Here is a 17,442-nt window from a genome sequence, read left to right on the forward strand (position 1 = left end):
TTCCTACGGTCTACTCCTTTACTCTCAACCAATGAGAGATTGGCAGTAAATAAAGACATTTGATCTAGCGGTGCATCAGTATAGATAATTTTATAGCGCGATATAAACACATGATATAAACACAATGTCAGACACGGAATCTCTTTTTGAAGACTTTACGAAGATGTTATTAGTACTGACAGAGAACTAATTGCCATGGTCCGAGCTAACCGGTTTTTGTACGATAAAACCGAAAAGTTGTATGCCAATGGAAATGTGAAAACCGAAGCATGGGTGCAGATCGGTGCGAGTCTCACTCACCCACTAGAAGGTAAATTTAGTTTGGTTATTTTGAAATGTTTTATAGCGATTTATTGTTAAAATGTAATCTCTGAATGATAATAAATTGTTGATGAACGTGTTTGGCATAATGTAGGAAGTTAGGTTAGGTAATAACTTTTAGGTTATAACTTTAATCACTGTAAAAAGAAAATATAATAAAATTTGTATTTTACTAGAATAAAACGTAATCTACTTGTTAGGTCCTGCTGCTGAGAAAAAATTTTATACCCTGAGGCAACGCTTTGGGAAAGAGCGGAGGAAAGTTGTGCAATCTATGTTGAGGTCTGGAGCTGGAGCGGATCAGCCCACATACACACCAACGTGGCTGCTATACAAAGATCTCACATTCTTGGAGGACATCATCAAACCTAGAAAGTAAGTGTTGTGATCTAATAAGAAGTTCTGCATGACGAATGCCGATACATAATGAATAGTAATGTGATCGCAGAACCTCATCCAACTACAAATCCAAAGTTTCTGCAAATAGTCAAATGTCAATACTTCGTACATCTTCTTCGTCTACGTCTATGCCTTCTGATGGTCAAGTGATAACACTTCGCACAATTTCTCCCTTCTCTTCAGCATCTGCAAATTCAGACATGTTTAGTCAGAATTCAAACTTGCTTACAAATTTTACAGGTGAGGAGGTTAAAGGACCCATTGCCGAGTCTTTGTAACATAATCTGAAGTATTCTCTGTTACATTTTCAGGTACTGATGAAAGTTCTACAGATGTGTCTGAGGGCCACTTTTCATCGTCTTCTGCAACACCATCTCCTGCAACACCATCTCCAGTAACACCAACTTCTGCAACATCTTCCTCAGTTATCTCGGGGGTTGGAAGCAATAATACAGTTGCACAGGTGCAAAGAGCTATGTCCAACATTAGTACCAAGCGGAAAGTGCCTCCATCTGATTCCTTTGCAATCAAGAAACGGCAGGAAGCAGATGCAGTCAATAAGTCTTTAATCGAGCAGAGCAAGGGATTGACGGAGCTTGCAGCAAAGATTGGTCAAGCAATTATAGCTTCACCTTCACCACAAAATACTCCATCAGTGATTAATAATGTATCTTCTGGTACTCAGGCCATGCTGAGTATCATAGGATTCGCACTAAGTGCAATATCTGAACATGCTCAACTTGAATGCGTCATTAGTATATTGCAATATATCAATGATTTTTCTAAAAAGAGTGAATAAATTCAGTGAGGCATAAGTGATTAGCATTTAGATGGTCTGTGATTTTTATTAATAACTTTTGAGTTTACTTGCTATAATTTCGAAAGTGATAATTCTAATTATTATGATTTTTTTTCGAAAACCAAAGAAATATTTTATTTATATGTACACGGTTTTGTTAATATTACTATAAAAAATAACTTAAAAATAACATGAAAATACTCGTATTTTTTAGAAACAAAAATATTTTATTGTAAAAATGTTTTATTACAAAAATATAAAGTTTAATTATAATATAAAATAAATTATATTAATATCATATTACACGCAATATACTTTTTTTTATAAACATATATGGAATTATATAAGCACGTATGGCACAACTAAAATAGAATCTGGTTATCACGCGCCTATGACTACTTTGTAAATAACATTACTTATAAAATCATGACATTTATAAAAATAATTATTACGAAACCATAACTTAGAATTTAATGATTTTTTCAATGCTTGAGAATGCTGACGTTATATGGACGTCATATATAGTTATATCAGAAATTTAACGCAATTATATATGTGCATATACAATCGTGCTAAATTTTGAATATAATTATATGATGATATATGATCTTATGTACATTTTTTTCGGATTATCACAACTATGCGTTAATTACTTGACCTTGGAAAGCTCTCACATATTGCCAATTGAGGACACAAAATACTGTTTCAGATGCCACCTCGATTAGCTCCAGTCCTACCCAACTCTTTGAAAAATTGACCAGAGCCAATAGTCCTCCACCGACCGTCATGAATAAGTCCATTTTCATCCTCAACATCGAGCCAATCAGGAGGGCAATATTGAGAAACAGATTCATCATTGCCATTATTAGAGCTCATAATAAAATTATGGAGACAAACAAGAGCTTTATATATCTCTTCTACATTTGCAACGGAAAAACATAATCGTTTATGCAAAATATGCCAACGTGATACTAATATTCCAAATGTGTTTTCTATGCAGAGGCGTGCCCTAGTAAGTCGGTAGTTGAAAACACGCTGCTCGTCTGTTAATCGATTGCGTCTAAGAAGAAGGGCTTAATCCTACAACCTATGTCTTATGCCTACTCCCTAAATTCATTACTTTACTGCCATTGTAGACGACGCTTTACGTTCGAGTGTCTACAATAGCGTATAGTAAGAATTATAAGCCAATCAGTGTTGACAAATGTTTAATAGCATTGTTGGTACGTCATTTGTGAAATTAAGTCATGGATTTGCGAAAAATAGAACTTGTTATATTATTTATGCTGTTATGCAGCAAGTTTCTGATTTTACAAAGATGCATTCATACAAAGAAGTCTATCGGTCGGAGGTGGTGGATACGACCCGTGAACAAACGCAGACGAGACCAGGGTTTCAACCTTAATAAGTATCGTGTAGGATAATGTCAATGGAGGAGTTAGAAAGTACTACCCCGGTTAAACCCCCAATGGTAAATAAAAAGATAAAGCCTATGGCCCATCATAAAGATGAATTATAATTGATTTTTGATCCATGGAGAGTTGTGATTCACCTAAAGACTTTAATTCCAGTTGGGATAGCAATAATTATAGTTGCTGATGTGAAATAGGCTCGTGTATCAATATCTAATCCAATAGTAAATATATGATGAGCTCAAACAATGAATCCTAAAAATCCAATAGTAATGATTGCATAAATTATTCCAAGAGCCCCAAAGATTTCTTTTTTTCCCCTTTCATTTATAATAATATGAGAAATTAAACCAAATCCTGGGAGAATTAAAATGTATACTTCAGGATGTCCAAAGAATCAAAATAAGTGTTGATATAAAATAGGGTTTCCCCTCTCAGATGGATCGAAGAAGGAAGTATTGAGATTTCGATCTGTTAGTAATATTGTAATAGCCCCTGCTAGGACTGGAAGGGATAGGAGGAGAAGAATTGCTGTGATAAGAATAGATCAAACTAAGAGGGGAATTTTATCTAATGAGATATTAGTATTATGTATATTTATAATTGTTGAAATAAAATTGATTGCCCCAAGGATTGAGGATATACCAGCAATATGAAGGGAGAAGATAGTTAGATCGATAGATGGGCCCCTATGGAAGGTATTAGATGCTAAAGGGGGATAAATAGTTCAACCTGTTCCAGATCCCTCATTAATAAAATTTCTTAGAATTAGAAGGGAGATTGATGGGGGGAGTAATCAAAATCTTATGTTATTTATACGGGGATAGGCTATATCAGGCTACTATTTCATGAGCTAATTATTAATGATCACGAAGAATTTTTCGGATATACTCGCATGTGGCCGGAGCAATTTGAATTCTTGCTTAATTTAGTGCGTCCATATCTGGAAAAGCGCAGCAACCGGACTCCTCTTTCACCCAGGCTTCGTTTAGGCTTGGTCTTGACGTAAGGAGAAATCTGCATTTAAAAAAAATTTATACATTCTCTATCTGATATTAATCAATATCTTTTTTTGTGTAGGTATCTTGCTCAAGGAGAGAGCATGCGAACAAAGCATCTGGAATTCAGAGTTGGAAAATCTACGGTCTGCAAAATAGTACCAGAAGTTTGTCGTGCTATATGGCTTGCCCTGCAACCTATTGTGCTTCCCACACTAGATGCTGATGCCTGGAGAAAAATAAGTGAAGAATACATGTTAAAGTGGCAATTTCCAAACTGTATTGGTGCTCTTGATGGCAGACACATGGCAATCGAGAAGCCTCCATGCTCTGGCTCACAGTACTATAATTATAAGAAATATTTCAGTATAGTGCTGTTGGCACTCTGTGATGCAAATTATAAATTTACATGGGTAGACATTGGACAATTTGGTGAGTAATAGTAATCCTTTCTTGTAATAACTGACAGAAAACAAATTAATAGTAACGTGAGCAATAAAGTGTACTTAATGTAATTTACAGGTTCGATCAGTGATGGTGGTGTGTGGAGAAATTCTGAATTGGCTGCAGATCTCGCTTCTGGTGATGTTGATCTTCCACTACCAATACCTTTGCCAGGGAGAGATATCCCTTTTCCGCATGTGATTGTGGCTGATGAGGCCCTTACTACGTATCTCATGCGCCCCTATGCAAGACGCAATCGATTAACAGACGAGCAGCGTGTTTTCAACTACCGACTTACTAGGGCACGCCTCTGCATAGAAAACACATTTGGAATATTAGTATCACGTTGGCATATTTTGCATAAACGATTATGTTTTTCCGTTGCAAATGTAGAAGAGATATATAAAGCTCTTGTTTGTCTCCATAATTTTATTATGAGCTCTAATAATGGCAATGATGAATCTGTTTCTCAATATTGCCCTCCTGATTGGCTCGATGTTGAGGATGAAAATGGACTTATTCATGACGGTCGGTGGAGGACTATTGGCTCTGGTCAATTTTTCAAAGAGTTGGGTAGGACTGGAGCTAATCGAGGTGGCTCTGTGTCGGAAGGTATGCGCAATTATCTGAAACAGTATTTTGTGTCCTCAATTGGCAATATGTGAGAGCTTTCCAAGGTCAAGTAATTAACGCATAGTTGTGATAATCCGAAAAAAATGTACATAAGATCATATATCATCATATAATTATATTCAAAATTTAGCACGATTGTATATGCACATATATAATTGCGTTAAATTTCTGATATAACTATATATGACGTCCATATAACGTCAGCATTCTCAAGCATTGAAAAAATCATTAAATTCTAAGTTATGGTTTCGTAATAATTATTTTTATAAATGTCATGATTTTATAAGTAATGTTATTTACAAAGTAGTCATAGGCGCGTGATAACCAGATTCTATTTTAGTTGTGCCATACGTGCTTATATAATTCCATATATGTTTATAAAAAAAAGTATATTGCGTGTAATATGATATTAATATAATTTATTTTATATTATAATTAAACTTTATATTTTTGTAATAAAACATTTTTACAATAAAATATTTTTGTTTCTAAAAAATACGAGTATTTTCATGTTATTTTTAAGTTATTTTTTATAGTAATATTAACAAAACCGTGTACATATAAATAAAATATTTCTTTGGTTTTCGAAAAAAAATCATAATAATTAGAATTATCACTTTCGAAATTATAGCAAGTAAACTCAAAAGTTATTAATAAAAATCACAGACCATCTAAATGCTAATCACTTATGCCTCACTGAATTTATTCACTCTTTTTAGAAAAATCATTGATATATTGCAATATACTAATGACGCATTCAAGTTGAGCATGTTCAGATATTGCACTTAGTGCGAATCCTATGATACTCAGCATGGCCTGAGTACCAGAAGATACATTATTAATCACTGATGGAGTATTTTGTGGTGAAGGTGAAGCTATAATTGCTTGACCAATCTTTGCTGCAAGCTCCGTCAATCCCTTGCTCTGCTCGATTAAAGACTTATTGACTGCATCTGCTTCCTGCCGTTTCTTGATTGCAAAGGAATCAGATGGAGGCACTTTCCGCTTGGTACTAATGTTGGACATAGCTCTTTGCACCTGTGCAACTGTATTATTGCTTCCAACCCCCGAGATAACTGAGGAAGATGTTGCAGAAGTTGGTGTTACTGGAGATGGTGTTGCAGGAGATGGTGTTGCAGAAGACGATGAAAAGTGGCCCTCAGACACATCTGTAGAACTTTCATCAGTACCTGAAAATGTAACAGAGAATACTTCAGATTATGTTACAAAGACTCGGCAATGGGTCCTTTAACCTCCTCACCTGTAAAATTTGTAAGCAAGTTTGAATTCTGACTAAACATGTCTGAATTTGCAGATGCTGAAGAGAAGGGAGAAATTGTGCGAAGTGTTATCACTTGACCATCAGAAGGCATAGACGTAGACGAAGAAGATGTACGAAGTATTGACATTTGACTATTTGCAGAAACTTTGGATTTGTAGTTGGATGAGGTTCTGCGATCACATTACTATTCATTATGTATCGGCATTCGTCATGCAGAACTTCTTATTAGATCACAACACTTACTTTCTAGGTTTGATGATGTCCTCCAAGAATGTGAGATCTTTGTATAGCAGCCACGTTGGTGTGTATGTGGGCTGATCCGCTCCAGCTCCAGACCTCAACATAGATTGCACAACTTTCCTCCGCTCTTTCCCAAAGCGTTGCCTCAGGGTATAAAATTTTTTCTCAGCAGCAGGACCTAACAAGTAGATTACGTTTTATTCTAGTAAAATACAAATTTTATTATATTTTCTTTTTACAGTGATTAAAGTTATAACCTAAAAGTTATTACCTAACCTAACTTCCTACATTATGCCAAACACGTTCATCAACAATTTATTATCATTCAGAGATTACATTTTAACAATAAATCGCTATAAAACATTTCAAAATAACCAAACTAAATTTACCTTCTAGTGGGTGAGTGAGACTCGCACCGATCTGCACCCATGCTTCGGTTTTCACATTTCCATTGGCATACAACTTTTCGGTTTTATCGTACAAAAACCGGTTAGCTCGGACCATGGCAATTAGTTCTCTGTCAGTACTAATAACATCTTCGTAAAGTCTTCAAAAAGAGATTCCGTGTCTGACATTGTGTTTATATCATGTGTTTATATCGCGCTATAAAATTATCTATACTGATGCACCGCTAGATCAAATGTCTTTATTTACTGCCAATCTCTCATTGGTTGAGAGTAAAGGAGTAGACCGTAGGAAATGAATTTGAACCATTTCGCTTACAGCCTTACTCTACGCCCTACTATACCGGAACACCAGCTTACTTCGATGTCTAACGACGTGTTACAGCTTTAATCCATTAATCCTACCGCCATTGTAGACGACGTGTAAGAAGGGCTTAATCCTACAACCTATGTCTTATGCCTACTCCCTAAATTCATTACTTTACTGCCATTGTAGACGACGCTTTACACTTCTGTTACTCTTTCCTTACATTCGACTTACGCTCCGATATTTATTTTCGCCAGGATTATTCATGTTTGTCGGAGAGTTCGATAACGTTTCGTTTACGTTCCTTAAGGAGTTTGATGACGCTCCGTTTACATTTGAAAGATATTTCGTTCACGCTTGTCGGAGAGTTTGATGACGCTTCGTTAACGCTTTTCTAACACTTAATAGCCGCTTTCTTTACGCGTTCCGATGTTTCAATTTACGCTTTTTAATAGCTTCGTTTACGCTTCCGTCACTTTTCCGTTACATTAGATTTAATCTCCAATTCATGCTTTGTTAACGCTCGGTTTACATTTTATTTTCGCCAGGGAATTGTTCAAAATTTTACTGTACGCTGAATGTATCGTAAATGTAAAAAATTGATGATGACAGTACCTTCACAAAAATTGATTCGTGGTTGAAAATCCCCCGATAAAATGTGTTGCACACGTTGGTAATGATACGGACGTAATCCATTACACGTAAAGCGTGATGTACTGCGTATCGCGAAAAACCAAATTCGTGTGCCACATGACGCACGCTAGTTCCAGGATTTTCATAAAATGCACTTCGTGCTACATCTCTCGTATATTTTACTATTAGCAGAGCGGTCCATAAATATGCGTTCGTCTATAAAACGAAGATGGCTAATAAAATTGTAATTAGCAATTATTACTTTCAGTTGTTCTGGTAGTATTTATTTATACTACCAGACTAAAAGATATTTATGAATTATTTTAAATATGATAGATTAGATTTTTATCAAAAATTATTACTTTATTAGGTAACATGGAAAATAATGATATAGAATTGTTGATTCAACTTTTCATGCGGGTTATGTAAACTATGAACATTAATTACCCCATATTGGTTAATATACATTAATAAAGTATTATTTGAAAAGTTGGCTATTCCTTTCAGCTAAATTCTTTAAACTCATTGGTGGAAGTACTGCGCACATTATGATACGAAATATACTCAAAAAAGCAATAACAAATGATGTAGCCAAACATTTCAGCTGGGCAGGAAAAAAAAATAAACAAAGCTTTAAAGATTTGAGACTTTTAAAAATTATGATACGTAAGTATTTTTTTCATATAATTTGATATTAATTTTATTTAATTTGATTGATATCAAAATACCAAAATATGTAAGGTGTCTAAAAATTTTGAATACAACCAAGTATATAAGTAGAATACATCAATTTGAGCGAAAAGTTTCGTACTATTTTTCAAATAATCACGTAAAATTTTGAGATATTAATGAAAGAAGATTAGTGAAGTAACGCGCGATGCTGTGAGATGAGTTTTTGTAGGCACAATATTTAATAAAAAATGACTGAGATTGTTTCTTAGCAACAGGCTCACAATGCATCGAGAAATAATCTATGTATCGCTCGCATCATTACTTCACCTTTGATGTCAGCTAGTATCTCCTATTCGTGCTAAAAAGTTATGATATTTTACTCATTTTTCATGCAATTTTGTGATAGAGTTCGTCCTACATTTTGATTCACTAATCTTTTTTTAATATCTAAAAATTTTACTAATTAGAAAAATAGTATGAAATTGTTTAAGTTGGTATGTCTACTTACATACTATAGTTATGTTCGAAATTTTCAGACACCTTGTATATTTTCTTTGATTAATATTTAAAATATATAATGAATAATAGTTTTATATATATATTACAGAAGCTGTTCATATGTCTCATAACCGATAGTGACATTGCCGAATATGCATCGAAGTGACTAGCCCAAGCAAATGTTAGAATTATAAGGGATAAAGACGAAAATGTAGAAAAACAAGGATAAAACGCGAAAAAATAATATATTCTGTTTCATATTGATGAGCATTAGATTTTTTATTATTAACATATGTTTGAATCTGTTATCTGTTTCTTCTTTTTCTTTTAAAGTGCGCATAATATATATATATATATATATATATATATATATATATATATATTATGCGCACTTTTTAATATGTAATACTATGTGCAATGCGAACCAAATGAGATTCTTTTGTTTTTATATATATATTTTATATATATATTTTTGAATGAAGAACGAGATTCTTTTGTTTTTATATATATATTTTATATGGTGTATCTTACTGATATTTTTCAATTTATAATATAATGAAATATATATATTTATATGAATTTTTATTATCTATTTATTTACTTTATACATAAAATAAAATACATATATATAACTCCAAATAATATTTATAAGTCAGTCATGACTATTATATTATAATCATTAAATAAAAAATATGTCAATAATATGATTGGACTGAATTTTTTGTGCCTAATATTTATCGCGTGAATTTATGTATATTATTTTTCCCTTAGCAAACTTATCGTTACTGTCGGTTTTAAAATGCAATCTCAAGCTAAAGCTAAAATAGTACAATTATATAATTAAATTTTATGTGATTGCTATTCTAGCTTCAGCTTGAGATACGTTTTAAGATCGATAGTAACACCGGATAGTTTGCTAAAGGAAAAATATACATAAAAATTCACGTGAAAAATATTAGACACAAAAAATTCAATCCGATTGGATACTGGCACATTTCTAAAGTAATATTACATATATATTTTACTGCAATATTGCTACAACGTTGCGTAGTAATATTTCTGAAAGCGGACATTTTACAGTTGCTGCAACCTTGCTGTAATCTTGCAGCAACGTTTTATAACATTTATGCAACGTTGCAATATTGCGATAAAACGTTGCCACAATGTTTCTGCAATCTTGTGCTGTATGGAGTAAATTGCGGCCGCACGATAAGTATTTTCTCCCGCTAGCCCGTATGCCACAATCATATCCGTATATTCCTGCAGAGTACACTTCATTTTCACTGTTAATTTACTACGCGAACACATGATTTTTACTAAAACTGTCTCAGCTCTCGCAGGCTGTTGCCAGAGTGCATACGCCAGCAGCATGCAACTACAGCTGAGCGGACATGTGAGTGTAATCATAATGCGCAGGCGCCGAGCTCACACGTACGCTTACACTCGCATGTCCGCTCAGCTGTAGTTGCGTGCTGCTGGCGTATGCACTCTGGCAACAGCCTGCGAGAGCTCAGACGGTTTTAGTAAAAATCTTATGTTCGCGTAGTAAATTAATAGTGAAAATGAAGTGTGTTCTGTAGGAATATACGGGCTAGCGGGAGAAAATACTTATCGCGCGGCCGTAATTTACGTGGAATGATTTTCCGGGCGTGCACGAGAGCCAAGTGAACGTACAGTTTTACGAGTTGTGCAATAATTATGTGAAACTGGGTATCGTGCATAATATCGGGATAACCGGTCCAGCAGTGCGTCTTCGTGTACGAAATGAAGAAAGGATTCTGGAAGCATTTTATGAAAATCCTGGAACTAGCGTGCGTCATGTGGCACACGAATTTGATTTTTCGCGATACGCAGTACATCACGCTTTACGTGTAATGGATTACGTCCGTATCATTACCAACGTGTGCAACACATTTTATCGAGGGATTTTCAACCACGGATCAATTTTTGTGAAGGTACTGTCATCATCAATTTTTTACATTTACGATACAGTCAGCGTACAGTAAAATTTTGAACAATTTTCACAAATATTTAAATTGGGAGTGGAATAGGCCTATGGGGGAAACCACTATAAAAAAAGCGCACCATGCTATCTACCGCAAGGTGGTGTGGAAATGATAGCGCATCATTTTCTCGCCACTAAAAGGACGGGTCATTTTTCGGCGCGGTATTGCGATATATCGCACGCCACCATCATGTCTCGGAGAGCGATCCGCCCATCGCTTCGCCGCGCGCCTAGTATAGGATTACAGTGGGACGACTCTCGTCGCCGCGCGCTTCTACTCACGCAGATTGGCCGATATTCCTTATTTAATTTTTCGTTAATTATTGCGAATATCACAAAGCAGTACAAGTCCTTCCTTCTTAATTTGAGCCAATCTACCTCCTTACTTCGTATGGGCTAAAATCTCCATGACACCCTGTATAATGTTCTACAATATTTTCTAATTGAATGTAAGACGTATTAATATCCATGTATCTGTTAACTACCTTTTGTACGGTATTTTCTTTCCCAAGTTAACGGGTTTATCTAACATGAATTTCACTATAGTATGCTCTTAAAATTTGCCTTTATTATTTATGCTTTCTTGACAATGGCTAATCTTATACTACTTTTTTCGAACGCTCTCTCTCTTCCGCGCTCTCTTGCGGGATCATGGAGAACTAACTATGCGCAACGCTCTAAGGGCGATACAATACAACGCGGGAATATGAATATAATATAACTAAATTTCTTAAATCAAAAACAGTATTAAACAATACCGCCGGCCTTGAAAGCACCGACTTTCAAAGCTTATGTCTCGATAGGTAAAATACATAGAAAGCTTGGTTACAGGTCTTTGGTATGTTCCGGTGTTAGTTTTTACATCGACGACTCTGATTAAACCGTCTTTACCCGGGTAGGTGCGTATGACTCTGCCTAAACGCCATAACATAGGGGGAACATTTTGATCACGCAAGAGTACCATAACTCCTTCTCGCATTGTATTTTGGATTCGCTTCCACTTGTGTCGTTGCTGGAGCTGGGTCAAGTACTCTACTGACCATCGCTTCCAAAAATTTTGCTTTATTTGTTCTAGGAATTGATAGCGATTAAGTCGGTTAACATTGACATCTGTAACGTCAGCCTCGGCAATTGAGACAAGTGGGCGACCAATTAAGAAATGGCCTGGTGTTAGAACTTCGAGGTCATCAGGGTCCGCAGATAATGGCGTTAAGGGCCTCGAGTTAAGTATCGCCTCTATTTGAGCGACTAGAGTGGTCAGTTCTTCGAAAGTCAGTAAAGCTGAACCCACAATCCTTGTCAGATGGTTCTTACAAGCCTTGACGGCTGACTCCCATAGACCTCCCATGTGGGGCGACTGTGGCGGAATAAAGTTCCATTCTATAGATTGCTCTGAAAGATAATCACATATTTTAGCACTATTTGCATTAATGAATTTATACATCTCCTTTAGAGCGTTGTTCGCCCCTACAAAATTTGTACCATTGTTCGAATAGATTTTAATGCATTTGCCACGCCTGGCTATAAATCTCTTTAACGTATTCAAGAATGCCGCGCTACTTAGGTCTGATACAATCTCTAGATGGACAGCTTTAGTGGTGAAACATACAAAGACGCACAGATACGCTTTGTCTGTCTTGTTGCGACTAATTTTGATGCTAAAGGGACCGGCGTAATCTACTCCAGTTTTTGAAAAAGGGGGTGAAGGGGTTATCCGTGATGCGGCTAAGTTACCCATCAATTGTTCTGCGGGAGTTGCGCTGGCGCGGTAGCAGACGATGCACTTGCGTAAAGTCCCTTTTATAGCATTTTTCCCTGATATAGGCCAATACTGGGTGCGGATTATGGCAAGAAGTGTCTGGGCTCCTGCGTGTAAATTTTTTAAATGCGCTTCCCTTATAATCAGATAAGTAAGATGATGATTTCTCGGAATTATTATAGGATGCTTTTGTTGATAATCTAATTGCGATCCTTGTAAACGCCCTCCGACTCTCAAGAGGTTGTTTTTGTCCAGGAAGGGACGAAGCGATAATATCTTGCTCTTTGACGATATTTCTATCTTGCGTGATAGTGCAGCTATTTCCTCTGAAAATTCTTCGCTTTGAGCTATGGCCAAAATGACGTGCTTGCTACGTTCGAGTTCATTTGACTGTAACGGGCCATTAAGTTTGCTAACCTTTCTTGTGGAGTTTACCTTAGAGTTGTGAATAAATCGTAAGCAGTAAGCTATAGTGCGCTTGAGGCGACCTAATGAAGAAAATTTGTTTATGAAGCTTGGCTCCTTATTTTGCACCGCATGTAGAGTGACGACTTGTTTCTTTGCTTCCGGCAACTCTTCAATGTTGAGCGGCTGCTGCGAATCACTCAACCTTTCGTTGTAGTCCTCTTGTAGGAAGAGGGGTCCGTTCCACCAAAGCTTGTGATCTTGTATTTCGTCCGGGTCTATTCCTCGTGACAAAACATCGGCGGGATTTTGCTCTGATCTAATGTGATGCCATTTTGCATCTGCTGATAGTCTCTGGATTTCAGCCGTGCGATTGGCCACGAAAGTGTGCCACCGATTGGGCTCACAGGCTATCCATGCTAAGGCGATGGTAGAGTCGCTCCACAGATGTTTCGCATTGAAATCTGAATTTAAAGATTCAACTACCCTTTGATATAATCTGGATAGTAAAAGAGCACCGCAAAGTTCTAGTCTGGGCAAAGATACGATTTTTAAGGGTGCTACTCGTGTTTTTGAACACAACAATGTGATGTGATGTTGATGATTGGAATCTGTGGTTCTAACATAGATACAAGCCCCGTAAGCTCGTTCGGACGCGTCGCAAAACCCGTGTAGCTCTATTCGCGAAGGTTCATTACATAAAAAATTCTGCGGGTTATTTTTACATGATGGAGGTGTGCTATCTTCATGTACCAACGCAGCCATTGAGTATGAAGATGATTTGGAAGTGATTCATCCCATGTAAGCTGAGAGTGCCATAATTGTTGCATGATTATCTTAGCTCGTATGATAACAGGTCCCAAAAGACCAAGCGGGTCAAAAATCTGTGCAATACAAGAAAGAATATGCCTCTTAGTGAGCCTCGCTTGCTGTCCCGTCGGCCTGGCTGTATAACAAAATGTGTCGAATTGGGTATCCCATAACTGCCCGAGGATTTTCGTGCTCTCACTAAATTGCACTGACGTTTTGACGTCACTCTGAATTATTGAAGAATGGTTTGATTTCCACTTATGTAGCTTGAATTTGGCTAATCGGAATATTTCGGTGATTTCTTCCTTTATCCTTAGCAGATTCTTGATGTCGTTGGCGCCGGAGAGGAGATCGTCCACATAAAAATCCCGTTTGATGATCTCAGCAGCCTCTGGGAATTGATGTTGCGTGCTTATTGCAGCTTGGTGAAGTGAGCGAATGGCTAAGAATGCAGAGCATGCTTCCCAATATGTAACCGTTTGAAGCTCGTACGTTTGTATTTCTTGCTCAGGAGCGAACCTCCAGAGAATGCGTTGTAGCGTACACTGTTCTGGGATTACTCATACTTGGCGATACATCTTTGATATATCAGCAGCGATGGCGAATCTATGTTCTCGAAAACGCATCAGTATGATGAAGAGGTCCTGCTGAATGGTGGGGCCCACCATTTGCACATCGTTTAACGATATCCCTGATTCTGTCTTCGCAGAAGCATCAAAAACGACTCGCAGTTTTGTGGTTTCGCTTTCCTCCTTGAGAACTGCGTGATGCGGTAAATAATATGTCGGGTACTCCTGCTTGTCGCTTGACGCGTTCTGAATGAGCTTCATGTGTCCTAATTCTATGTATTCTTGCATGAACGCATCGTACTGCCGCTTCAATTCGGGGTGTTTGCTCAATTTTCTTTCCATAGCGTTTAGTCTACGTTTAGCTATATCATAAGAGTCGCCTAGCTCCTTGTAGTTATCCTTCAATGGAAGATGTACAACGAATCTCCCATCTTTGTCCCTGGTGTGAGTCTCGTTGAAATGGTTTTCACAGTTTTGCTCCTCAACTGTTAAGTTGTATTTTTTCGGAAACTCCTCTAGTAACCAGAATTTTTCCAATTGTTCTTGTAACGTTGTTTGGTATGCTAAATTGCAATACGCCGCTTTACTAGTTGTTATGGCCGGGCTGACTGATCCTGATACGATCCAACCTAGTTTTGTCTTCTGGAATGTGGGTTTCGATTTGCCTGTTTGAATTTGCCCAATGCACAGCAATTTCCAGAAGATTTCTGAGCCTATGATTAAATCAATAGGCCCTGGCACGTGGAACGCGGGATCCGCAAGCTTGAGGTTGCATGGTATTTGAAAAGAATTTACATCAATGGTTACGGCTGGCAATTTATTGATTACTTTATCGACTATTAGGAATGTTAATATCTCCTCATACTTGTTGAATCTGCAAGCGTGGCACGTACTTCACTCTTTGAGATGGATGAAACTTCGTTGATTCCGTCTATTTTCATGGTAGCGGTCTACTGAGGAAGCTTTAAGCGCTTGCACAATTCCCTTGACATGAGGTTAGATTGCGAGCCTGAGTCTAATAATGCTCTACATACATGCAAATTTCCAAAATGATCGCGAATGTTAATTGTGGCAGTCGACAACAAGACATACAAAGAAGGATCATACAAACAATTTGATGATAAAGAATTAGTTGCGTTATGAGCGCTTTTCTTGTTTGATTCGACTTTATCTTCACGCTCTACCGAGGAAACGCTTGAATCGTTATTATTACTCTCTACTTTGGGCGCAGGGACATTCAAATCAGCTTTATCCATATGTAGTAGAGTGTTATGCCGTTTGTGACATTTCTTGCACGATCCGTAATTGCATCCCCTGCCATGAAACGGCTTTAAACAATTAAAACACAATTTACAACTCTTGACCTTTTCTAATCACACTTGAGCTGACATGTCGTGAAATAGAAGACATTCAAATATTTTATGCGTATTTTTGCAGATCGGACAAGAAAGATTCTCTGTATTTACATGCGCGTTTACAATGTTATGTTGCTTCGCAGTTTGTTGTTTTGAATGTCCTTGCGTGTTTTTAGATATATTGAGTGAAGCGGTACGAGTTAAGGCGTTCAGGAATGAACATCTCTTTTCTAAAAATGTGGTGAAGTCTTCCATACTGGGGAGTTCTTTTTTGTCGGCCCTTTCCGCTTCCCATTCACGCCTTGTATGACTATCTAATTTCGGCACAAATAGTTGTATGAGTAATGTGTCCCACTGGTCTGCGGGTTGTTCTAGGCGCTTTAATGTGCGTATATGCTGCTGGATGGCATCCACTAACTGTCGAAGTGAGGAATGTGATTCCTTTGAAATGGGTGGAAAATTAATTAAAGCTTGTACATGATGTTGTATGATTACTTTGTTGCCCTTATAACGCTTTTGTAAAATTTCCCACGCTATTTGATAATTCTCATTAGTTACTTCTAACACCTCGATTAATTTGTACGCGTCTCCCTCCAGTGCCCACCTGAGATAATGTAATTTGTCTATTGAAGGTAGCGATGCGTTGTCGTGTATCATAGATGTGAAAGTATCGCGAAACGGCAGCCATTTTTCCCACGTGCCATCGAACTTTGGTATCTCGATGGTGGGCAAACGCATTTTGTTTGGCTGTATTGCGTTAATTGGTTGATTTGCTAATGGAGGCTGCGCTCCCTGGAGGGAAACGTGTACTTGTGGAATCATGCCTTTTGCTTTGGTGACAGAATTATAGAATTTGTCTTCGAAGGCTTCACGCTCTCCGTTATCTATCTCCCCTTCCACACTGTCCTCTAATCCGCTTTGTATCTCATCAAATTCTTTCCACATTAACTCTATTTTTTTCTAGTCGTACCGGAATTTCTTGACGTTTTTGCTCGTTATTCTCACACTCATTCAGAAACGTAACAAATCAAGTCAGTCTCGACTTTAAATGAGCTCTTTTCTTGGTTAATATTTGTGCTGTCATTTTGAACGTGATACGAAGAAGACAGTGTAGAAATTGAGATCGTCTTGATATCGAGAATAGATGTTTATGCAAATGTTAATATAATCACTATGATAAATCAAATATGTATACAATGAACATTGTTACCTGAAGGGGATGTTTCTTACCACTGCCTATTGACAGGCCTCTAGTCATAAGATTTTATCGAATTCCTGTGCAAAGGCAATTTATCGTGTTCTTGTGATTTGCTTTGTAATGCCTTTCCTTTGTGTCTCTCGAGAGCACGTGCCTTGTTGTCGAGCTATATCGTCTTATTTTGTTGTGCTGCCGAATTATCCGGCTCGAAGGACCATTTGTTAATTACCTTTTGGACGATATTTTCTTTCCCAAGTTAACGGGTTTATCTAACATGAATTTCACTATAGTATGCTCTT

The 17,442-nt window shown here is 37.1% G+C and overlaps 3 protein-coding genes across 3 annotated transcripts; 1 reads left to right on the forward strand and 2 right to left on the reverse strand.

Moving 5' to 3' along the window:
* Window positions 1-3,172: 3,172 nt before the first annotated feature.
* Window positions 3,173-3,781, reverse strand: LOC145960783 (cytochrome c oxidase subunit 1-like). The gene is given in 1 exon segment (XM_083080492.1): window positions 3,173-3,781. A coding segment is annotated over 1 exon segment (609 nt).
* Window positions 3,782-3,826: 45 nt separating this feature from the next.
* LOC145960064 (uncharacterized) lies at window positions 3,827-5,038 on the forward strand. The gene is made up of 3 exons (XM_083079335.1): window positions 3,827-3,936; window positions 4,012-4,361; window positions 4,452-5,038. The coding sequence occupies exons 1-3, from the start codon at window positions 3,827-3,829 to the stop codon at window positions 5,036-5,038; spliced, it is 1,047 nt and encodes a 348-aa protein (XP_082935461.1).
* A 670-nt stretch (window positions 5,039-5,708) lies between these two features.
* LOC145960065 (uncharacterized) lies at window positions 5,709-16,890 on the reverse strand. Its single transcript, XM_083079337.1, has 9 exons — window positions 16,057-16,890; window positions 15,683-15,918; window positions 14,598-15,464; window positions 13,969-14,540; window positions 11,860-13,888; window positions 6,918-7,075; window positions 6,532-6,706; window positions 6,268-6,458; window positions 5,709-6,196 (listed from the first exon to the last, which is right to left on the reverse strand). The coding sequence occupies exons 1-9, from the start codon at window positions 16,888-16,890 to the stop codon at window positions 5,709-5,711; spliced, it is 5,550 nt and encodes a 1,849-aa protein (XP_082935463.1).
* Between the last annotated feature and the right edge of the window lie 552 nt (window positions 16,891-17,442).

Source organism: Camponotus vicinus, unplaced genomic scaffold (genome assembly GCF_025532165.1).
Source record: "Camponotus vicinus isolate PSW18456_S1 unplaced genomic scaffold, iyCamVici1.0 SCAF_10, whole genome shotgun sequence".
Lineage (NCBI taxonomy): Eukaryota > Metazoa > Arthropoda > Insecta > Hymenoptera > Formicidae > Camponotus > Camponotus vicinus.

Bases quoted from the DNA above. Each gene is read 5' to 3' on its own strand.
- LOC145960065 (XM_083079337.1), bottom strand. From the start codon at position 16,890: ATGTGGAAAGAATTTGATGAGATACAAAGCGGATTAGAGGACAGTGTG. The intron at 15,919-16,056 runs GTAAATACAGAG...AATTGTTTAAAG, and splicing joins ATAACATTGTAAACGCGCAT to CCGTTTCATGGCAGGGGATG. The intron at 15,465-15,682 runs GTATGTCTTGTT...CCACGCTTGCAG, and splicing joins TGTTTGTATGATCCTTCTTT to ATTCAACAAGTATGAGGAGA.
- LOC145960064 (XM_083079335.1), top strand. From the start codon at position 3,827: ATGTGGCCGGAGCAATTTGAATTCTTGCTTAATTTAGTGCGTCCATAT. The intron at 3,937-4,011 runs GTAAGGAGAAAT...TTTTTTGTGTAG, and splicing joins CGTTTAGGCTTGGTCTTGAC to GTATCTTGCTCAAGGAGAGA. The intron at 4,362-4,451 runs GTGAGTAATAGT...TGTAATTTACAG, and splicing joins GGTAGACATTGGACAATTTG to GTTCGATCAGTGATGGTGGT.